This window comes from Falco punctatus (genome assembly GCF_963210335.1).
Source record: "Falco punctatus genome assembly, chromosome: 7".
In the NCBI taxonomy this organism is placed as follows: Eukaryota; Metazoa; Chordata; class Aves; order Falconiformes; family Falconidae; genus Falco; species Falco punctatus.
In genome coordinates, this window is record NC_137587.1 from 20431600 (window position 1) to 20455887 (window position 24288).

Below are 24288 nucleotides of genomic sequence, written 5' to 3' on the forward strand. Positions count from 1 at the left end.
TGTTTTGCTCAAGCATCTCTGTATGTTGTAAAGGTCCCAGCATGAACCTTCTGCTTAAGCTTGAGACCTGGCCTCACTTTCTTTAGGTTGCACAGGTTATTTGACATACCACACCTGGAAAAGATATCAAAGTACATTTTTTTTCCTCCTCACTGGCAGTGCATGGGAAACTAAAAGTCCTTGACTTGTTGCTAAGTAGTGCTTAGTAAAGCATCATTGTGCTATCAACATTATTCTCATACTAAATCCAAAACACAACACTGTACCAGCTCCTAGGAAGAAAATTAAGTTTATTCCAACCAAAACCAGGACAACAGTCTTTGGGGAAAGGGTGTCTTCCTGACATCTTATAAAAATAAGTGTCTATCATTAGTTACTTTCAGACAGATACGGAACACCGATTGATGAATAGATGAAGTTAGTATACATAAGGATGTTAGTATGTCTTTGGTTTTGGTAGATGTGGGATGAGAGATGATGTGTAACAGCTGGATATGTTTGAGCTGAAGTATGGACAGTATCTCTAAGACAAATCACATTTTTCTGAGTTCTCCGAACATTGATATTTTCAGCTTCACTGGACTTGCAAGTAAGATGCCACAGTAATTGGTTTGTAATTTGTTGTCTAGTTTCACTGTGATATCTGTAAATATCTTCCTTCCGCTCAAATGCTGTTTCATAACTTCTTGCAGCAAGTATTGTCTCATGGAGTGTATCACTTGACCTTTTTGCTTGCCTGAGCTGCAGAACACCAAATGTGCCCTTTTTTTCAGATTATAGAAATACAGCAGGTCCGTTAAGTGATGCTGCCATGGCAAGCATCTAGTAATTTCACAATTAAACTGCTTGTGAGCATGAAGCACATACCTCTAACAGAAGTAAAGAGAAGGGGGAAAAAGAAGGACCCCAATCCTTTAAAATCTGTTGATAGCTGTGGTTGCAGAGCTCAGCTAACAGGGATTTTAAATTGCTATGGCTGTACTATCTTTCTTCCAATGTAAAGACCCAGCAAGTCTTGTGTAGGCAGAGCATGTAACTACTTCTCCAGCTATCAGTACGTTTGTTTGCAAAACATAGAAAATACTTAACTAATACTCTCTTACATGAAATAACACTAAAGAAATGCCAGTAATGATGAGATTTAGATTTGGGAAACCAATAAATAGTTTGTTGCCTCAGACCCTGCCTGGACTTTCTGAAGTTTCTAATGTTGCCTCTGTTAAGTAGGAATTTAAGTGGGTCTCCTCTTGGTTTTGGCAGATACTAACCTCTTCCGTGGCCTTGAGTGATACAGAGTCATTGGTAGAACAGCATTTTATGGCCATGACCTTGTATAAAAGGACAACTCTCAGGGCTGGATAATTACATCACCATTATAACTGTTCTGTGGCTTATTAAAAGTGTGTAAGAGGATTAATAAAATCAGAATGTAAGCAGACCTCAGGTAGCCTCCAATTGTAACATTTACAGGAGCACTGGATAAAAAAAATCCAGGTTTCTGAGTGCTGGAGGGCTTTGTGGCGTGTACAGAGTGCATGTACAGATTTGTTGGCCTTCTCTGGTGCCCAGGTTGAGTCCTTGGGTATATGGGTGAAGTCTGTATAGTGAAGGTGTGAGGGGCTTCTGTGAACTAGCAGGCCAGAATTGGGGAAAGATCACTTGTATTTTGTTTTCAAAATCTCTTTACTGCTTTATTATGTGATAGATGAACTAGACCTGTGGAAAAGTTGTAATTATTTTACCAGAAAAACAAGCATTCCATCTAAGATAATAGGTTATTATTTGCTTTTAAGGTCAAGTAAGGAAGTAGTCTTGAAACTTGAGAATCTCCTGTGAGAACGTCTGTCTTTATGCAGAGGTATTCAGTGATGTACTAGGGTTTCCAACTGATCTCCATAGCCCTGTTAAAGCACAAAAAGATACTTCCCTAGGATTCAGAGCTGATAAAAACCTCCACAGTGGATTTTACAAAACATGATCAACACAGTGTAATAAAAAATTATCAGAAACTTATCAAGAGCTAGCATACTTTATGGAGTTACAGGTACAGTACATAAACTTGTCACTGTTCTCTGCTGTATGGAGTTTCAAGGGGTCTTTACCTGTTGTGCTTTTCAGCTGGCATCTTTTCCCCAGAAGGAAACTCTAAGAGCTGCTTAAAGCCATCTATGAATTATGTGGTCTCACCTGAGAGACATTTGGAGTTTTCTTTGGGCAGATGAGAGGTAAGAGATGTAATGACTTGTGGATCAGTACTTGGTTCATTTTTGCAATATTATTATTCTAGCCTAGTCCAATTTTCAAATATTTAAAAGACACTCTAAAGTCTATCCTGTGGCTTCCTCACATGACCCTGACTGCAGTGTGCGCATTGCTTTATGCTGTCCTGTCTCCTTCTCATGATGCTTTGCCAGCTCCAGCCAGTTTGCTGTTCCCTGCTGTGACAGCTCTCCCCACCCCGCTGTTGTTTCCTGCTGCTGACCCCATTTCAGTCTTGGCTCCCCTCCCCAATTTTTTTCTTTCTTCTTCCTTCCCTTGCCATTGGCGTATCTTCTTCCTTAAGCCATCCAAAAATAAAGTGGTTGGTTGTGCAAAATACGCATTCCTATGTAGTAACTGGCTATTAGCTACACTATGGAGAGCAACAAGATGTTCTCAGGGCAAAGCTAAATGCTAATCTGAACACTTTAAAAACTGGATTACAAAGGGGAAAAAATGAACCTGGTTTTAGTGAGCGAGTTTGAGATAAACTTGGGACAGCAATTTAATCGCAGAATAGTGACTTAATTTTTTTTTCTCTTTATGCATTGGGCTTGCATCTACAAACAGAATCTTCCCATTAAAAACCAGGGTGTTTTCCCTCTGGTCCACCCAAAAAGTCCCCTTCACTGAGGATGTGTTTATTCTGAACAGGGTGCATGATTCATCACCCCTGGGAGATGAGGCAAGGTTTGGTGCTGATCTCACATAATTTATCTCCCCCTTGCCCCACCCCCTGCCCCACACCCAAATGTGTGAGGCAGCTTTGTGCTAGGAGATTACATCACTGATAAAATCTTTTAAGGGGAGCATACACCTTGTTATTACTTTCTGTGCCATAGAGAATTTTTGCTGTTGGGTAATCGTGAAGTCAATTTATTAGAAGCTAGTTTGGACAAGGCAGCAGGCACAGTAGATGCTGGGAAACATTACTTTGGTGTGGAACCTTACTGAAGCTAATAAAATGTAGTCTTGCCCTGAGTGGGAGAGCTGTAGAAGAAAAGTGAAGATACTACTACAAGCATCTGAAAATTCAGTTGCACTTCAGATCCCTCGGGACTGCAGTTTCTTTACCTCTGGGAACCAGCTGCATAAGAAGAATCTAGATAGTCATTTTTGAAAGAAATGTAGCTCTTTACCTTGCAGAGAGAGTGGCATGTAGTTTTCCGCTGGGAAAATTAACACACGTAACAGATTTTCCTACTGTACTGGAGCAGGTGGGACTCACAAGTCCCACACATGTATATTTGATGTGATGTTAATCAATTAAATGAGGCCTATAAAGAGAATGAATAGTCAAGTCATTAACATTCCTTTCTGTTGTCCAACACTGTCCAGTATGAGAGGGAAATAGTTATAGCTGAGTTGATAAATATTTCGTGATTTGCTCAAATGGAGAACATGTGCATCCTAAACAACACATTCCTCCAAGCCAATGCTGAAATGGTGCATGTCCTCTACAGTGAGCCACTGCTGTGTAGCCACTAGCTATGCCAGCTTTAAAAAGGAGAGCAGAACTGAGCTACAAGAGCCTTTAAAATAATTTAAGAACAGGATTCTTCCATTCTGGAGTAATTATCCACATTGATATAAATATTAACACTAACGGTCTGATGTGTTTTGAGTTTGATATGTTGCTGTGTGGGGCCCAGAAAGCACTCATTTTTACATGGGAATGAGTCTGTTTCTGTGTATATCTCACTGCATAATTCTGTGCATTAAATGAACTCATATTTCTCCTTGTTTGTTCCTGGAAGTAGTGAGCTTGTAGTTGTAGACAGTGAAACAACAGACTGAGCGCACTAGGGTTCTGCTAGAAGCACTCTGGCTATTTGTTTTCTTTCTTTTTTCCATGACTTTTTTTCTCTCTGAGGAAGAAAAAAATCAGACTGTTCTTACTCTAGCCATTATACTATCTGGCTCTTTTGCAGCCAATACGTACCTTAGTCTCTAACATTATATTCCAAACTGATTCATAAACTGCATGTATTTTGCTTTGGATATGACAACACATTTATGGTCTGGCAAAGTCCTTTACAGTGCCTTATTTATTCTTCCATCTCTGTTTAAACTGAGAAGATACCATACAGCTATGTTAACCAAACTCAGCACTATTGCTATATGTTGTCAAGGGTAAGACTAAAGCTGGTGTGTGTTACACTAATAGCAGTGTCCTCATACAAGGCTGCATCAGCTACCTGCCTTTACATTTGTATGTAGGACATGCAGATGAGCACTGACCATGGCTTTCGAACCAGTCTCCATTCTGTAAATGAGAGTCTAACAGCAACTGTGCACTTACAAACTCAAAGCAAGGTATGTTGTATTATTTTAGGTTTAACCCCACAGTAATGCCTTTGGAGAGTGTACTAATACAAATGTATTACTGTAGTTTGAAAACTTTTTCTGTGACTTTTGCAATTTCATCAAAGTTGGAATGGCTATTGCTTAAATAAGTCACTACATCTAAAGAGAAAATCTAGAGAAGCCATAGAGAATGACTAATTTCAATTTTTCATGAATGTGTTCTTGCTATAGATAGCTGTGAGTGTTAATGGACAAATGACCATGGTGCCTCTGGCTCTAATCTTGCCATATCCTGTAAATAAAGTAGGACTGGGCTGAAACCAGCATGAAAAACTTTTATTGCTCACAGAACAGCGTTGGTTGTTCAGTAAGCATCTTATTTCCTGCTAGTTTAGCATTGAGACAGTCACTGGGAGTGACATAAAGAGGCACTGTTTTTGTTGAAATACTGTCTTTCATCTGAAGCATGTCTGTTATTTATACCTTTTGAATTCACTGAAATTCCTGTGGTGCTTCTCACAAGAGATAGGGTATAACATGTCTTGGCTAAATTCAAAAACCTGATCATACAAACCCAGCCTTTATTTTAGAATAGGTCAAGTAATCTATTTTTCTTTAGCAGTGCTTGCCTTTAGAAGAAGTATTATATTAACCTTGCCTGGTGAGATCCCAGGAACAGTCCTAGATGTGGTAAAGTTTGTTAGTATCCCTACAGAATTTGGGCAGCTTTTCCTAGGCATTATGTTGTCTTTGCTATTGCCTTTGCATGGCAACTAATGTTTGAGCCATAGCTGTCCCTATATTACATGTACAAAGTATGTCCACGTTTAGGGTCAAATACTATGGGAATATTAGTAAGTACCAGTTCTTTCTAAGGTACTCTAGAGGTACGTTATGTCAATACCTAAGCGAAAGTAAAGATTGATAAATTTGTCAGAGATGCAATACCACTGTTCCTCAGTTTCTGTCACACCTTTAATAATGTAAATTGGTCTTGCAAATGGCCTCGTCCCTCTTGAAAGCTATTTAGTTATAGCATTAGCAGTCTTTATGAATTGTCCCAGCCAACAATGATCAGATGTCAGAATAAGGAGACTGTCAAATGACCTGGGAGACACTTATATGGTAGTTTCTCAAACTAAAAGTTACAGTATGATTCCAGGTAACTATGAAGATTTAATAGTGGGGAGAAGAGATGGAAAGGGGAAGTGCAGTTGAGAGGCGTTTGATCTGCTTTCCAGTAGAGGATTAAGCCTGTGGTTCTTTGTAATAGGAGTGGCTGGTAAATTATATTTCTGTTGTGCAATAATTCCTGAGTTTTCAAAAAAAATTTCTAACTGGAATGGAAAGACAAAAATTTAAGTGTCTGCTTAGAGTTGCAACATATTATTTGAAAAATGTGTACATGGAATCTCTCCCACATTCTTAACATCTCCTAAGCTGTTCCCTTGGAAGTCCTGGGTCATTGATTTGAAGCCATCCTTTGGGCAGGCTGCCAGAGGGTGAGCTGAAAAGCAGCAGAGCTCTACAGGAAATCTGCTTGGCAGGTATTAACGTGAACTATGTCTGTCAGAAGATTTACTGGCATGTACGTGTTCCCACAAAACGTTTAGCAAATGGATTGATTTTAAAAATCAGATATTTTTGATTTTTTTTTTTAACTGGCTTTGGTTAGGGAATATTACCAGCATAGTCAGTGCTGGAATGTAGAGTATACAAGTTGTTCATTTGATTTGGTGGGTATGGATGTAGGTTATTTATGGCTCCAAGGTGTTGATATGCTTCTGTTCACCAGAAATGGCTGGAAACTAGAGATACAAAACTGTTTAAGCCACTAGGCCCAAATCTGTCACCAAGTGATGTCCCTACAAATCCTGTTGCCTGCCGGAACAGCTGAGTGCATGTACCTATTCACAGGTGCAAATTAGGAAGCTGTAATACAAATCTGCAGTTAGGAGCAAAGCTTTGAATCCAAATACCCCACTTTTGTAAAGTGAGCAAGTACAAGAGAGTGCTTTCAGTTTCTGGCTTTTGATTGCATGAGATGTCACTTTAACAACAAATTGTGTTTAACTAGTTGGATAAGTGCCTTTCTTGAGTTCTCAACAAATTCTGCTGTGTTTCCATACTAGCTTGATGTTGTTGGCTGACTTGTTGTTGCATGGAAGTGCATGGTGAAATTGTTACATGACCTCATTTTTGAGCTGACCACTTATTACGAGCTTTATTTTACCTATGTTGATGCTACTAGCAAGGTCAAAATTTATACCTGCATGTTTATTGTTCCAAAATAAATTACTAAAATCCTATTACTCATTTGCAGAACCAGTTATTTAATTTCATATGATTCATTTTCATTCAATATTTTTTACAGATTGTTTTAAGGATTAGTCTTCCTTACTGAAAAAAAAAATGTTAGAAGATAGGGAAAGAACAGTCCATTCTGGTTATCTAGTTCAAGAAATTATAAATCTCTTCCAGTAATTACTTTGGCTGAGAGAGCTGAAGCACATCCATTAGAACCAACATAAAAGACTTGGAAGAGTTGTTGGCCTCCAGGAGGTACTATACTGGGGTGGTTTAGCCTGGAGAGGAGGCCGCTCGGGGGACCTTATCACTCTCTGCAACTGCCTGAAAGGATGTTGTGGGCAGGTGGGGGTAGGTCTCTTCTGCCAGATAACAAGCAACAGGACAAGAAGAAATGGCTTCAAGTTACACCAGGGGAGGTTTAGATTGGATGTTAGGAAACATTTCTTCACTGAAAGGGTGTTCAAGCATTGGAACAGGCTGCCCAGGGAGTTGATGGAACTGCTTGGAACCCTTGGCAGTCCTGGGTTAACGGTTGGGCTTGATGATCTCAGATATCTTTTTCAACCTAAATGATTCTATGATTCTGTTCTATGTATATGGACATTCCTTTTTTTCTGGCTGAAAGATTTGTTTGTCTAAGTATATAAACATGCAAGATAATTCTCATCATGCGCACCACCACCGACAGTAATGGAGTTTACAGAATGTTGTAATGATCAACAGTATCCAGGAGGCACTTTCTTAACTAATACTTCCTAAATGGTTTTCTTTTTATCATGTTTATAGCATGATAATTAAATGAAGACTGTTGTTTTATTTAGAATTATAGAAGATGTAATGTATATTGCAAATGAATATATAGAGCACATTCCTATCTGAATGATGGCAAACCAGCCTCTTAAATTCACTAATGTGAGATTCATCCTCTATAAAGTGGTCATGGGCATTGCCCTTAGAAGAAAGGAACCAGTTTTTCCTATCTATTTATTTCAGAAACTCTACATAGTGTCACTGCCACTGTTACACTTTGCAGGTCTCCTGCCACCTACTTTCCAGGTCTCCTGTGGTTTGGTGGTAGGTTAGTTGTATTTCTTCATGCAGCATCCTCAAAGAGCAATTCTACATATGCTTTTGTATTTTTCTCCTGGGTTGAAAATGTGCAGATATTAAATATATCTTTCCACTTCTCCAGACTCTGTTTTACAGGGGAAATTAAGCTTTCTACATTAATCAGGCCTTCAACTTTTTGTTGACACTTTTGCTTCACGCATGAGATTGCATGTAAGCTTCTGTGAGATGGCTCTGTGCCGTTGTGGGTTAGCTCTGAATCTGACATTCAGTTCACCTAGACCACCTTTTAAGTTACAGAAACTTCCTACCAACGTAGAGCTTTTCTGAGAGCTTATGTAAGGGCAAAATTTGAAGTTGGTTTCACAAAGAATAAAATCAAGTCGTTTAGCCACATTCACTAAGACGCTACATAGTCCATGCTTAGCCCTTTCTTATATATGTCACATTGATATTATCTTTAATTGCGCTGTTGTTTGGTAACAAAGTTAATATCGTGATTGTTCTACTTTTCAGTGTTCTCGTTCATTTGCTTTTCAAAGTCAGGAGCTCAGAACCATGGTGCAAGTTCTGCTGGTACAGGTTCTGCTTGAGAGCATACATGGAATTTCCCTGGGATTGTACTCCCATCATAGTGCTCAAGTTATTTGTTTTACATACTCCTAACCTCAGTCTGCAGAAATTTGAATTGTTTCAAAGTGTGATATAATCAAATCCTGGAGTTTATGCCTAAGGCAGAATAGTTAGCTCCAGAAGAGGTGGTAAAGCAGCAGTTACCTGTTTTTGTTATGTGAGATGGATGGTCTTCACATTGTGTTTCTCTTTTGTCACATTAGGCAGAATGAACTTGCTTGTCAGAAGCTGAAGTTGGTTGGCTTCACTGATTCCAAGACAGATGGTGAAGTCACAGTGCTGCTTTTTGGAGAGGATGGGTTAAAAGTATATATGAGGGAGGAATGCCTGGAATGACAGCATTGGTCAATGACTAAACTTCCTTTACTTTCTGGCAATTATGTTGTACTGACAGTCACATGCTTCAGACCACTGGATGTGCAGCTTAGTAAGTCACCTCCAATTCTGTTTTTTGAATCTTCAGAAGTTCCAGTGCAACACTAGTATAGAAAGGATAGTGATATATCACAACCTAGGGAACAGTCCTTGCAGGGTGCTAGTGGCATAGTTGTCAGCCAAGTAGCCATTTCCCTGGTGAAAGCAACAGACCAAATCAGTGTATTATTTTTTTCACATGGTATATAGTACTATTTTCATGTGTCTTGTGGTACTATTCATTACCAGCTTAGGCTGGTGTGACATGGTACTTTCAGCAAGCCTTTTTCACCATCTTTCATTTACATGAACACAGCTACTTTTCAACCCAAGTTGCAGGTTTTTTAAATTTTGTGTGAGCAGACTGACTTCCAGTTGTGTGCTAGGTAGTGTTTCTCTTTTGTAAGTTACTCTTTCTTCCCATTTTCTACAAAAGAACAACTGTCTGTACAATGTGGAGTCTACCTATGGTGAGGTTTTAATATAAATGTACATACTGCTCGCTGTCTACATTAAAAAGTATTTCTGTCCAAAGCAATGTTCTTTGCATTTGGCCTAGAAGGTGGTGAAACTGTGAAGTCCAGGGTTTAATTTTGAAGTCTCAAAGTCAAGAAGGATGAAGTTGCACAGATGAATTTTAGTGTAGAGGATATAGTTTACCTCTGGAGTGGGGCTGCTAAACGGTGTTTTCATTCTGGACCTCGGAAGTTGTTTCAGACACACTGGATTATGGATACAGGCCTGCTTGAAAATAAGGACAGTGAACTTCAGTGCTCACTGGAAAGCCAGTGTAGTGAGTGAGGAAGCTGTCAGCAGGCTCCGCTGCTGGGGAGAAGTACTGCAGGACTGTGTGCATCCAGTGGCTTGACACCCAGCTATAGTGAATTGCTGCCAGCTGGGCAGAAAGTGGGAAAGGCAAGTGCTGCAATCTCTTGTGGAACAGCTCAGCAGAAATAGTGGAAGTAGTGTATGTGGAGCCTGCTCTTGGAGGCTAAGCAGCTGTGAAATCTAAATGCATTTCTAACCTGTGGATAGCACAAATCCTGCTTGGTAGAGTTAGGAGAGAAACGCTGTAGATACATGTGCAGTCAGTGCCTCCAGCTCAGAATTGTGTGGTCACCTGAAGCTCTGTTGTGGAACTAATTTAGCAAAGTCTTTTGCAGTTTGCAAAGAACTGAATAGGTGGATCACCATGTTTGTGGAGGTGGGATTTTCAGCTCCAGGATTCACTTTAGTGGAGCACTGGCAATAACATCCATACCAGGGAACATGCTCCGTTAGTGGGAGGACTTGCTGACTTCTGTCACTTCCTCTCTGGAATCAAGCGTATCTCTCAAAGGTCCCTTGCTGCTGCCCTGTAGACACTCTCACTAGAAGTGAGCAATGAGAATGCCACTGAAACTCCAGAGGACATTATGTAAGTCCTTAAAGAAAAACATTTTAGACTGAGGCCTTTTCTTAGGCCAGTCTCTTCTATGTTATTTTGAGTGATGGTGTGCGGTGGTTTGACACTGGCTGAATGCCAGGTGCCCACCAAAACAGCTCTATCACTCCCCTCCTCAACTGGACAGGGGAGAGAAACTATAACGAAAGGCTCGTGGTTGAGATAAGGACAGGGAGATCACTCGGCAATTACCGTCATGGGCGCAGACTTGACTTGGGGAAATTAGTTTAATTTATTACCAATCAAATCAGAAAAACACTCTCACCCCACCCCTCCCTTCTTCCCCGGTTTAACTTAATTTCTGATTCCTCTGCCTCCTTCTCCTGAGCAGCTCAGGGGAATGGGGGTTACAGCCAGTTCATCACAAGCTGTTTCTGCTGCTGCTTCCTCCTCACACTCTTCCCCTGCTCTGCTGTAGCGTCCCTCCCACGGGAGACATTTCCACATGAACTTCTGCAATGTGAGTCCTTCTTATGGGCTGCAGTTCTTCACAAACTGCTCCAGCATGGGTCCCTTCCATGCAGTGCAGTGCAGTCCTTCAGGAACAGACTGCTCCAGCCTGGGTCCTCTGCAGGGTCACCAGTCCTGTCAGCAAACCTGTTCCAAGTGCAGGCTTCCCATGGAGTCGCCGCCTCCTTCAGGCATCCACCTACTCTGGCATGGTGTCATCCACGGCTGCAGGTGGATATCTGCTTCACTGTTAACCTTCGTGGGCTGAGGGGCACAGACTGCCTCACCATCGTCTTCACCACGGGCTGCAGGGGAATCTCTGCTCCAGTGCCTGGAGCATCTTCTCCCCTCTTTCTGCACTGACCTGGGGGTCTGCACACTTGTTGCTCTTACATAGTCTCACTCCTTTCTCTTGCTGGCGCAGATACTTCCTCCCCCCCATTCCTTATATGCTATCCCAGGGGCACTACCACAGTCACTGACGGGCTCCACCTTGGTCAGCGGCAGATCCGTCTTGGAGCTGGCTGGCGTTGGCTCCATTGGACATGGGGGAAACTTCTGGCATCTTCTCACAGAAGCCACCCCTGTAGCCCCGTGACTACCAAAACCTTGCCATGCAAACCCACTACTTAATCCTTTATGCTCACTACCTACACTGTCCAATTTTTATGTGGGGTTGGAAAATTCAAAAATAACTGCTGTAGCTTGGGGCTTCTGTGGCTCTCCTCTCCACACTCTTTTTTAAAAGGAGAGGCCTCTAGTGAAAGGTAGGAGATTCTGAGCATTGCAGACCATATTATTAGCTATAAAGGAAAGTCTAAATCCTCACCAAAACATCACGTGCAGTTTGTCACATCGTTTGTCGCATCTACCAGTGCCAGGAACTGACCTAAGCATGGAAATTCAATCCCATCACAGCTCCTGAATTTGTTCAGAGGCTACAAAATCCTTGGCAGGATGAGCAGAAGGAAACCCGCATCAGAGCTGTCTGCTTAACATCTGGACCTGTCTATATAAAGTACTTAGTGTCTCAATGCAGAGCCAATTTTCTGGTACATGAGTGTGCAGAAATTCACACACCTGATCATCACTCTCAATCTTTTTATGCTTCTCAAATTATTAGTTTTTTTAAAGTACAGTATTCACAGAGAAAGGGATGGATAAGGTTATACAGTTAGTTCCCTTGACAAGTACATTAGTACCTCAGGAGGATTGCTAAAGGAGAATAAGCATGTGGGGTTTTTTTCCTCTGACTGTATGGACAGACAGTTGAATCCACTAACGTTTATCTACCCAGTCATCCTAAATACTGTCATAATATTCTCAGTTTTGGAGTGAACTTATTTATAACAAGATTTTTCTTCTTTCTTCTTTAAAAAAACACCTGTGTTTGCAGCTTGCTGTTTTACTTGCAAGTGTTGCCAATTTGTGCTTGAATAGTAGGGAATTGACATTATTTAGTTAAGCATCTATCAAACCTATCAGTATTTTAAACAGATGTTTAAGTTTAGCTGGAGTATAGGTGGGTTTTGTCTTTCTTTCTGTGTTAAGACACCAAACCCACAGAATTCTTCCAGAATTAATACAAGGACAAGTAATCTCATCTAAGGTTTCCAGACACGTGGAGGTAAGAAGGTGACTGGAAACAGCCAGCCTGGATTTACCAAGGGCAAATCATGCTTCACCAGTCTGATTGTCTTGTATGATGAGATGACTGGCCTGGTGGAGGTGGGCAGAGCAGCTGATGTGCTTTAATCTTGCATTTAGCAAGTCTCTGACATAGTCTGCTGTAGTGTCCTTGCAGTAAAATTAGAGAGAAGTAGACTGGAAGGATGACTGACCTACAAGGTAGTGGAAAAACAGCAGGACCTCTGAGCTCAGAGAGTAGCCGTCAGTCATTCAGATTCCACCTGGCAGCTCGTGGTCTCCATCGGTGGTCACTACTGGGGCCAATGCTGTTTAACATTTTCCTGGAAGACCTGGGAGAAGAGACAGAGTAGAGTGACAGACTAAGTTGGTTGCAAGTACTGTAGGCCCCAGACCAAACCATAATAACGTGCTTTTATGCTGAAAAAAAATGGGGAAACAATCCTTAATATTTGTAGATGCTATTTGTTTTTCCAGAGATCGTGTCAGGAGAGAACTTAGTAAAGTTACTATATGAGATGTCTGCCTTCAGTTCTGAGAAACCATATAGAAATGAAAATTGTAAGAACATTCATAGCTCGTCCTGGAGCTGCAGGAGGTTGGAGAATTGATGACTTTGCTATCTTTACAGCTGTTTATTGTCTGTCTTCTATAATAATAATTTTTAAAATTGTGAAAGTTTCTAGCATGGGAAATAAGACACAAGTTTGGAGTGCTCTGCCTGGTGTTATCTGCTGCCTTACCTGTTCTCAGCTGAAACATACAGAAAAAAATCTTAAAAGATTTACAGGAATTCATTGCAGCTAAGGAGAAACTGTGCATCTGTTGTGCTGCAGCTAGACAGAACCAAAATACATAGCAACCTCAGTTGACTACTTACAGTCACATGATAATTGATGCTACATTTGTATCATGCATTTTAAATTGAAATAGCAAATCAATGTATTACCTGAAGTTGTTAAAGTACATCAATACTGCCAGAAATACTAGGATTGGCCTTCCACATTAAGCTAAGAAAACTGAGATTTAAAAGATATATATTTGGGAGATCGTTTTACTTACTACTTCACTCCTAAGCTTTGGGGATGCAATCAGACTGTCTTCAAGCCACTCTCCAGCTTGCAGGCAGAGGAATGGATATATGCTGGGTGCAGGAGAGGGGAGAAGGCTGCATAGGAAACTATGGGGTTTTTTCCATAATCACTTGACTCCAGAAACTGAAATTTTAGGAACACCAAGTATTGCAAGGTGTGTAATTGAGTAATGAGAATGTGTGATGTTTCGAACTGTATTTATGTCTTGGATATTTCTCATATAATTTCTTTGGCAAGTTCTGGAGATTGCCAGGACTGCAGAGCAAATCTGAGAGGCCGAGCCTGCCCTGTTCCTTCTCCATCTCCTCCCACTGTTCAGATTCCAGTTTAAAATTCTTGATGTTGCTATGGGATCATCAGTGACTTAACATCACTGTGGCAATAGCATGCAAAGAAACAGGATCAAACCTAGTTTTCTGAGGAAAGACTGTCCCTTGCTTAGTAACCGCTGCTACTCTCTGCACCACTGGGCTTTTCGGAGGAGTTTGCTGTGGAAGTGAAAACAACTGGTTGAACAAGGAAGAGCTAGTGAAACCCTAGCCAGAAGATGATACCACCCAAAAGTTTGCGAGGGAACCCAGCTGATCTCTCAAGTATCAGAAATGATTTGTTGGTGCCAGGTGAATCCCCCTTGCTCTGAAGCCAGCTTAAGCTTACCTGTGAAGTCTCACACTGTTCATTAGAGAATGTCCCAGGTTTTACAATAATCATGTAATTGCATACAAGTGCTTCCTGACCAAGTGTTCGTTAGACTGTCTGAAGCACTCACAGTCTAAAGAGATCCTGAAAAGTAAGTTTTTTATGTGGACTGCAGAGAGAATAGGGCACTTTTGAGGAGCCAGCATATGCCTCTAAAGCTTTTCTGTTTTTGTAAAGTCATCCACTGACATGTTAATGCTTTATGTGCATACTGGAATATAGTCCAGGCCTTTCCAAACAAGAGAGAACAAGATTAAGAAGGATATTTTCTGTCCTGTAATACCAGTGAAAATACATTAAACTTTGCATGATTTTTTTTCTTTAAAGGAAATCAGTAGAGTTTAAAAATGTAGAAAGTGTATTCACAAGTACAAGACCTTGTTAGCAGGCATTTCACTGAAATCCACTGTATGAGCTCCTTTGGACACACTGAATTTTCTTCTAAAATTATCCTCTTGGCAGGTGAAATTCTTTCCACAACAAAAATGAAAAATAAATCTTTGTACATAATTGAAAGTAATTTTTATTCTAACTTCTCAGTGATCTTTCAGCCTTTGGCAGCCTCTTGCTTGGCAGAGTTAAGCATGCTAACATCTGTGCTGCAGAATTGCTTTTCAAAAGGTAGGATTTACAAGTCAAGTGAAACTCCCACAATTCTCATCTCTCAGGCTCCCATTGTGGTGCCCACTGATGCGCCTCAGCACAGCTGTCCCGCTTGTCTTTCTCTTGTCTTTCCACTTCTCACTATAGTACCAGGGTGGTGGAGGCCTCCTGGAGTTTATGGTGAGCAGGTCTGAGTTTAAGCTAAAATCCTCCCCTTCATGGATCTGTTCCACTTGCAATATATCCAGTTTTCGGTGAAGTTGTCTACATCCTCATTCATATCCAGCATCATGTTGCCGTTATGTACTGACGAGATACTGTGCCTTGCAGTCAGCATTGGTTTAGGGCTGGACAAAGGTAGTTGTCTTCCAAAATTAACTGAGGCAAGTTTGCTTAAAAGGCCCAAGTCCTGGCCCCAAGGGAAGTACCACGACATTTGCTGCATGTTCTGGTAGTGCTTTGTTTGAACACCGTTGCACAGTGGCATCATTTTCCCTGAGGCATATAGTCTTAGGTCTGTCCCACAGAGATCCCGTAACATTTCTCAGTAGCTCGAATGCAGGGTTTCTTTTTCATTTAAAAAATGAACCACCACTAGCAACAATAAAGAACTGTGCATTTGTTTATATTGCATAGCTATGGAGATCACATTTGTGCTGCTGGAATCTCATATGAGGAGGCATCAGCTCTCCTAGCTGTTGTTGTCATGCCGGCAAAGTACTGGAAGGAATGCCATTATGTTGTTGGAAATGACATTGGTCATGCAGCAGGGGACAGTCTCCTGTCACTGTCAGTAACAACGCCAGTACCCAGTGGAGCTGCAGGGCTGGTAAAGTGAGGCATGCCAGCTTCTGCACTGAGAAGCAAACCAGGTTCCCAACTCCTGGTAGCTGCTGCCACCTCACACCACTTTCAGCAGGAGCAGAAATGCTAGCCCTCACCACCTATCCCAGTTGCAGCCCAGGCAGTTTTTTTCTGCCTCCTAAGGATTGCTTAGTAGTTGAGGTGCAATTTTTGCTTGTAATTTCCTGGCCTCAAATCTTGACCAGTGGTTCTGTTTCATCAGCGAGAAGAATCACTTGCAGCCATATGTTTTTAAAGTATATCTGATCAGATTCGTTCCGGGGAGGGGGAGGAAGCATTTGTTTCCCTACCTGCTATGGGCCAACACTGAGCACTTATGAAAATTCCACCCAGATTGTTTATACATACATGGGAGATGTTTTGGTTGTTTTTTTTTTAAGTAGAGTGGTCAGAAAATGTGTAAGTCATGTTAATTCTTTAATTTTAAAAAATTTCCCATAGGTCAGCAGATACTGAAAAAAAAAAAAGCACATCTGCACTCAGGTTTATCATCTGGGCTATTAAAGCTGTCATAAGTTAATCTTCTCTGTGAGAACTTTTAATAGCTATATGGTATAACAAATAAAGGTTGAGCTCTTTTTTGATATTTATCATCTCATTGAAATGACAGAGTTTGTGTGGCATAAAATGTGTTATGACATTATACATACCTTTTTGTTATCATCTCCTACTGTTCTTGCAGGGAGATAAAAATGTTTTAGACAACAGATGTGGAACACTTAAAATATTTGGAATGTGTGGGAATGTGCTGAGGGACCACCTGTCCTGCAACACAAAAGACAGAATCGGTTTGTAACGCTGATGCTGATCGTTACACTGGCCGTGAACAGGAGGAGTTGTAAAGCAGAATGAAAACTACAGGGTAACTATACTAGGTTGACTCTGCTTAAGGAAACATAAAGGCAAATCAACAAGTTCAATGCTCATTAATACTTAGCCAATAATCCACGTTTGAGATTCCTTTAGTAAGTATAGCCTGGGGCAGTTAGTCTCAGGAAGCTTATGGTTAAGAAGAAAAGAAATGGGGTTTATCTGATTTAGCTTAAAATAAGGTATTTTATTTACTGTTTGACTACTACTAGTAGTCAGATCCTATCTATTTAGTTACAAATTAACAATTACAGCTAGTAATGACTACAGAGGTTATCCTTTGTGAAAACAAACAAAACAAAACAAATACCCGCAAAACCAAACCATTTACATACTGTAGAAAACCATGGTTTTGATAATAATTTGGATTTCTTTGGAGACGGAGGACGTTGAGGTTATTTGTTGCTGGTGTCTTTTTATATATATATACTATTTATTGACTAAAGGTAACAAATGCTGTTTCACAGATGAGGGAACAAAGGCGCAGATAGGATCAGTATGTAGCATTTGCATTTCTCCATTTGGAGCCCTGGCATGTGAGCACCCACAGTTCCTTATTATCTTTTTCCTTCAATGATTTTTAAAAAGGAGGATATTAAAATTGAGATGATAGCTACTTCCCTGCCTCAGGGAAGGATTGTGAAGATAGTTAATGTTTATAACAGTTGCCCCCTCTTTTTCTCCGTGCAACTGTTGCGTGAAACTACCATTGCTCGGGTCTAGATTACAGTGCAAAGGGAAGGTATCGCTCGGTGCCTATAGACAAGTGTTGGCTGGGAAACAATATATCGGGCTTTGCCCTAAAAGATGAAAATGGTACATAAATCAGAAAGAAATTGAGAAACTCAGATTCACCCCTTGCTATATGGACTTTGGAAACAGTGATGTCTGGTTACACTTAATGGCTTAGGTCTTTGGGTAAGGATGTGAAGCTGCCCTTCAAAACTGAAGTCTCTGTCTGATAGTATGTGCCCAGAATTGGTGAATGAAACAGCTGTTGATGCACTCTCTTGATTGGGAATGATAGAAAAAGTCAGGACACACATTAGCAGTGTTTCCCACAGTGAGTACAATTCTCCCTGCCTTGGATATAATGGCTTGCCTCTGTATACTATGCAAACAAATTACACGTACTGTGGGAGCCACAACTTTAAATTTCTCAACCTTTTTGCATGCAAAAATGCAGCATTAATTATGCTTTTTTACATTTAGAGTTCCTCTTCATTAGCTGGAGGGAGGTCTTTGTGATTAAAGGAAGCAGGTTCCATTGAGCCAGACGAGTTCTGCTCTGTCCTCTTTTTCACCTCCCCTCAGGGCAAAGACCAACAGCTTGAGGGTGACCCCTTCAAGAAGTTTCACTGAAAAGGAAGATGAGAAAGGCTGGACAGGCTCTTTCTAATGCTCTGCACTGGAGCCAGGAAAAGGCAGCTGTTTCTAGCCTTTCTGTGGGCTTTTTTTTTACTCCCTCCCCCCTTTCCTGGTGGCTGAGATCTGGGCTTGCTGCCATATCTGTTTGTCTGTCTGTCTCATGTTGTTTTTCTCAGAGAGCTTCAGAGGCCAGTTGCCCGTAGACAGTTGCTGGGAACAGAGGTTGTTCCTTATATCGTCTTAACTCTCCATGCCAGAGTGTTCATGCTTGAATAGGAAACAGCAAGATCTGTCAAAATAGCCCTTTTCTTTAGGGCTTTGAGGCCGCATTCTCCATGGCCATCTGTTCCCTTTCACCCTTTTGGACAATGTTGCTATTTGAAACCAACCACTCTTTGCTCTCTCCCTTTCCCCTTGCCCGCCCCCCTGCCCCCCCCCCCCCCCCCCCCCAAAAAAAAAAAAAAAAAAAAAAAATCTGGGAAAAAGGGGAAAAAAATTTTTTCTGGCCCTGACTGGCCTCGAGAGGATTCAACCATTTTGTAGTCCAAGGATTAAAACTGATATTTTGCAATTTTTTTATTTTTCACTGACTTTAAAAAATGTAATACATCTCAGGAGAGAAGACTCACTGCAGTCAAAAGATCATTTTGGATTTATATATTACTGTCCACAGAGGTGTCCTGTCGCTGCCTGATGCAGACTACAGTGAAAACTTGGCACATCTTGGAATATTTTGCATTATAGCAGGAATGGAAGGAACCTCCTATAGTTAAGGCTGTATAACTGTTTCCCTTCTAACCCTCTGTCTTCGGTCAGAAAAGCTTATCGGGATGAAATTTTCCAGTCTTGGTTGTTGTCCAAAATTGAATCTATTTGCTTAGTTTTGGATAAAGTGAGTCATTCCTTTTTGAGAATGAGTTGAAGAAAAAAGCGTGCACTGCCTCTGCTTCAGGTTCTGTGACTGCTCCATGAAGAGGACTGATTTGCTGAGAACCTCCTGGAAAGCCTGTGTCAGTCAGGGAGTGAATTCGGACCCCTGTAATCCTTGGACATTTTAACATTCTCCATGTCATATATTGGCTCTGTGTGTATGTGTGCCTAAGTGCATAAACATATATGTATTTTTAGCTTTGTAAATGAGTTGGTTCTGAACAGTGAGCCACTGTGGTGTCTGCATGTACTAAAATGTTTTTTCATTCATCTTACGAGAGGGAAGACATTTTATATGTGTGGCTATATTGGCTGTGCAATTTAAAAAAAAAATATGAAAGTGCCCAATTAACATATGTTGTGAAGGTACTCCAAGCTATGATTTTGAAGGTACTCTGAAGTGCTCACGTGCAACTGCTAGATGTATGTATATAGTTCACCAGGCCAGCCCAGAAGGCACTTCTTCAGAGGAGAGGTTGCATTCTTCAGCTTGTGTCACAGGCCCCTCTGCCCTGAGAAATGGATGCAGCCAGTGAGACCTATATTGGCAAATGCAGACTTGTGCTTAAGAAATGCCACAGTCAACGCTGATGATATTTGTTGTGACAAATAATTGAGCCCCTTGTTCTGCAGTTGATAAGCAGAGTTAAAGTTGCACATAGCATTTTTTACATTTAATGCTGCCTAACTTTTATGTTCCTAATCATACAACCAAAACATTCTTTAAGTTTAGTTTTTGTGATACATTAAGAGTTTGGCCAAATCTGAACTCCAGATGTGAACAGCTGTAATTTGCAAACAGTCATCTCTAGTCCTCAAATGTTTGGCTGACCTCTGTTTCCATGTTGCAGGCTGAAAGTGAAATGTTTCATCCTGGAATTTCAGTTTTGATAACTCTGGCTCATGATCCAAGCTTTACAGCTCTTAAGATTGTTGTTTCTATATACACCTGGAGGGAATTGTTGTAACTGTAATCTATGGAACCAGTGTTAAGAACACTGAAGGCTAAATTTTCAAAGAAATTACAATGGTCATTGTACAAAGTAAAGCAGTTTGCTTAGTTTGCATACAAAAAAAATCATCTCAATTTGAAGTGCAATTTAACACTGATTATTAAACATCGTCCTTGTGGTTAACAGCCCCACCCTGGACTCTTAATTATTGCATGTTTCAACCCTCCGTATCAAGAAACTGTCACTCAATAAATTTGAAAATGATCCAGAAAGAGGACCACTACTGAAATACTCCGATGTTCAGGAGTGAAAAGGACAGATAACTTAATTCACTAGTTCAAATTCATGGAACTAGGCTGTGATCAGAAATTGTAATTTGCTAAGGCTTTTTATGCTGAATGTATTGAGAAAGGTCCACCACCATGTAGGCTGAATATCAGTGCTGGCAGTGATCTGGCTATAGCAGGACAAAGCTTTCTGTGGCTTCTTAACAGAATATATTCACCAAGGCAGACCTCAGTGCTCATTTAAAACTAGCTACTGTCCTTTTCCATCTGCCATGTGGGCATACCATCAGCCTGGGAAATGGACAGCCATGTCAGAAACACCCCGGGTATGTTAGCACTAATTGGTGCTTTTATTGGCCACTTCCACGGAGAACTCCATGTGCACCAGAAACTCGACTCTCTCCCTCCTACTCCAGTCACCCTTCTGCGCCCTGACTCTGAAATGTAATTTAATTCATTTGCAGACTGGCTCCTACCTTGCCTGGAGTACTGCTGCTTTTACATGCACTGTATGCATTTTCTGGGTACAAGAGCTAAGTTGCCAAGACACTGTTTCTTTACCAGAACATATTTTATGGAAAAAAATGTAGACTATGATAATACAGTCCGTCTTGGACCACAGCATCCTAACATGACCATACTGCTGTGAGCTGTGTTCTGAAACTCGCTGCATTTGCAGGGCTACATCTCCCTCTCCTCCCCCAAAAGATGTATTTTTGTTGTGCCTTTCTGGGATTCAGCCATTTAGGCTGCCAGACTTCAGATTTTTATGTTGGGGGGGGGAGTCTGTCCCTGTCAAGGAGTGTGACAGCTGGCTTGTTGGGTTCTGGCCTGGAAAAGTTCGGAAGTGGCAAATCCAGATGATGGGTAAACACTAGCAGAAATTGATGAAGTTTAGCAGCTGAGATTAACCATCCTGGGAAAATCAGATATGATAATGCCATGGCTGTGTAGGTCAGAGGGCTGGGGCTTGCGGCATGCAAAGCTTCAGTTGCTCTGACAGCAGGATTCTAAATCTCAGTTCTTTATTCAAGCCTTAAGGGACCTACACGTGTAATTCTAGCATTCTGCCCCATCCCTCCTACATGCCTTCTGATTAATATCATGATCAGTTGAGTTCCCCGAGGGATCTTAACCAAAAAAATACAGCAGTAATGTGTAGCATGATTGGTGAGGTGATAATTAAAAGCATTTTCTGGTTCACAGGGCCTTAGCATTGCCAGATGCCATGATTGGGCAAGCTTTGTTTTTCAACCTATGCATCCTTTATATGTGCAGGCAGGCAAAATTCCAGATCTGGGTTGTTTGGGGTTTTTTTTCCCCTCCCTTATATCAATGGTTTGGGATTTTATTTTCTAGTCGTGGAGAGACAGGAAGAAGTGACTGCATAGAAGTTAGATGGAAGAAGCTGCTTTAAGTTTTAGTGGTGAGCAACGCAGGAAAGAACTCTGGATATTAAGAGAGTGGTATGAATTAGTACAATTCTAGATTTTAGAAAAAGAGGGAAATCCTCAAAAAGTGCCATTAGAAAGGGAAGGAGGGTGAGCTGAGGGGTAAAAAAATTATCCTGGTTACAAAAAGGAATTGACTTAACCACTGTCATCATCTTCACCTTTCACCATCCCTCCCACCAAAGCGCTATTCATTTGGTCATTCACACTAGAAGTGCAGCAGTGGCAGAGTGCCGGAAACTCATCGCTTTGTGGTGTGTTGTCAAGCTACAGAGGCAGAAGGTTTACACCAGTATAAATAAATTATCTGTTCCCAAGGATCTCAACTCCACAGTTCCCTGATTTGGGCCCTATTTCAGGTGCTGTAAACCACCAGCTGTCTTCCCACCTCGACAGATCTCCTGAGACCTGATCATTTTGGTCATGGCTGGTAGATTATCTGGCAAGAAGTCAGACCAGCTGGATATTCTCGTTTCTTAATGTCAATTCCTTTTTTAGGTCAGCAGACAGGAGTCTTAGTACTAGCACGTGTATGCTTCTCTCTCTGTCTGTCTCTCTTTCTCAATGCAAAACAGAATCGACGTAAACTCACTGATGTCAGGGAATGAGATCCTCTGGTGCAAAACACACTGGTAACAATGGATGTGCTGGTGTGGGATTAAAAGCAAACTAGCATCTGTCCAATTCTCTGAAGGACCCTTCTTACATCTTGACTTGGATGGAGGTCCCAGCTGATTTTTTGCCAGTAGAATGATGGTTAATATTTAAAAAAACTTACAATGTTTCACACAGAATACTGGAAAGTTCTTATTTATATATACACAGTTTTTCTGGCCTGTCACATATTTTGGCTTATTTTCCCTCACCCCTTTAGGGAAGATTCCTTTTAAGTGGGGAATAAGCACCAGCATCTAAAAGACTCTTAAACTGCAGTTCTCATGAAAAGGTCTTTAGGTCAGGAAAGATCTTTTTGTTCTGTGTTTGTATAGTGGTTTGCATATTGCACATGAGAGCTCTAAGAGTTGTCACAATAGAAATAATGAATGGCTGGAAAAAAGACAGCAGAAAGGACCTTAGCCTTGATCTAATATCAGATTAACACTGTAAAAATCAGCCAGAATGTGTACACAGATAGACATAAATATAATGATAAACAAAAAAGTGTGAAAACTCACCTAGTTGGGGCACATGAGATAACTCTGTTGTCCAAAATGAGAAGTGAGCTCATTCCCTTTCTGTCACATTTACTGCTGTCTCTATCAGAACTTTGCAGCTGGAGTCTATAAATGGCAATTTTCAGTGTCTTGATGATGATGACTGAATCAGAACAGTCTTTTCAGTGTAATCTCTAGTAGGCACTTCAGTGGTGCAGCAATAGCATAGCTACAAACTAGGTGGGCAAAAAATTTCCATTGAAACTAGTTTTTTTACTTAATAGGGGTTTGCACTTAATGGGTTCATTTGCGAAGTATATTTTTATGACTCTACTATTAAAAAAAAGGAAAACTAAATTACACATCATTGATTAAGAAACAATTTCAGCTTCCAGCTAAAATATTTGTACTTATTTTTAATTACAATTTGAAGTAAGGTGGAATACGGGGGGGGGGGGGCGGGCGGCAGCGCAAGGGAGGGGGTTGTTGCACAGATTTAGAACTAGGTGGTTTTTGGGAGTAGGATTGCCAGATTTCCTCTCTTAATAAAAGGAGGAGAATAATAACTTAAAAGTTAGAATTTTTTACCTGGTTAGTTTTGTGGCCAAGTTTGATTTCTTATAACAGCAACTGGTTTTCCTGCCATATGTCCTAAATAATAAAGGACTGTATGAAGGGAATGCTGTGCTCTAGGAAGTTTTGGGTTTTCCCCTAAGACTCGGTTGTTGATACGCCTGCGTAACCCATTAACTGAAGAAGATTTGTACAGTTGGAATGGGGAGAAACATTTGCTTTAGTATCTGTACAAATGAGTAATGTGTGTTTGGTAATTACCTGGACATGTGTATATATGCATTTTGGTGCGTGCTTTGTCTCAAGTGGGTGATACCAAATGGTGATCTAAGTAGCTGCCTACTGCTAGGGCCATGGCTTTAATGTAAAGGACCTCACCCTGTTTTCATCCTTACTCATTTTCTGTTAGTTTTGTCAAGGTAGAGTATATTGACAGGAAGAGTTTGGGATATACCTTGGCTGGCCAATGCAGAGAGTGAGACGGTCGTCACTGTAGCGTAAGAGAATCAGTCACCTTCTGCCTGAAGAAGAAGCTGTGGAGAAGGGCTTGAAAATGGCAGAAGTCAGTGTGTGGGCGTTTGAAGGGTGCTGTGGTTAGTTACTTCACAGATGAGTTTGTCATGTGGGTTGTTTTTTTTTACTGTGTGGTGGTTTTTTCCACCAATGGGTATTTTTATACTTGTACTTTCTGAGTAGGTGAAGATGGAAAAATAGATTGGGGGTTGAGGTCTTTTTCTCTTTCTCTTTTTCTTCCCTTTTCTCTCCCCTTTCTGGTGTCATTGTTAGAGATCTGCACCAAAAATACAGACTAAATGCAATGCAGGTGAGAAGCAGTGAACTTCATGAGCTCTGCCAGTGAACCAGAAAGCTGCACGGCCTGAGCAAGAGGCAGAGTACTTTCATTCTTATT

General features: G+C 40.9%; 1 protein-coding gene and 1 long non-coding RNA gene across 16 annotated transcripts in view; one reads left to right on the forward strand and one right to left on the reverse strand.

Moving 5' to 3' along the window:
* The window catches only part of RAD51B (RAD51 paralog B), a 431140-nt gene that overhangs the window by 211242 nt on the left and 195610 nt on the right, over window positions 1–24288 (forward strand). Inside the window, exon 10 of one of the 13 annotated variants that reach the window (XM_080396526.1) lies at window positions 2119–2225. The exons of the other annotated variants lie outside the window; for them this stretch is intronic. Coding sequence (XP_080252652.1) covers window positions 2119–2222 — 104 coding nt within the window. The 3' untranslated portion in view covers window positions 2223–2225. The remainder of the gene's footprint in view (window positions 1–2118; window positions 2226–24288) is intronic. 13 annotated transcript variants of the gene reach the window in all.
* LOC308067543 lies at window positions 1887–24185 on the reverse strand. Of its 3 annotated transcripts, XR_013929642.1 has the most exons (5): window positions 22827–22998; window positions 16443–16557; window positions 8722–12864; window positions 3399–3536; window positions 1887–1901 (listed from the first exon to the last, which is right to left on the reverse strand). It is a non-coding gene; the product is annotated as an uncharacterized lncRNA (long non-coding RNA). The 3 variants fall into 3 exon arrangements; XR_013929643.1 differs by lacking the exon at window positions 3399–3536 and having other exon boundaries at window positions 22827–22996; XR_013929644.1 differs by lacking the exon at window positions 1887–1901 and having other exon boundaries at window positions 2237–3536; window positions 22827–24185.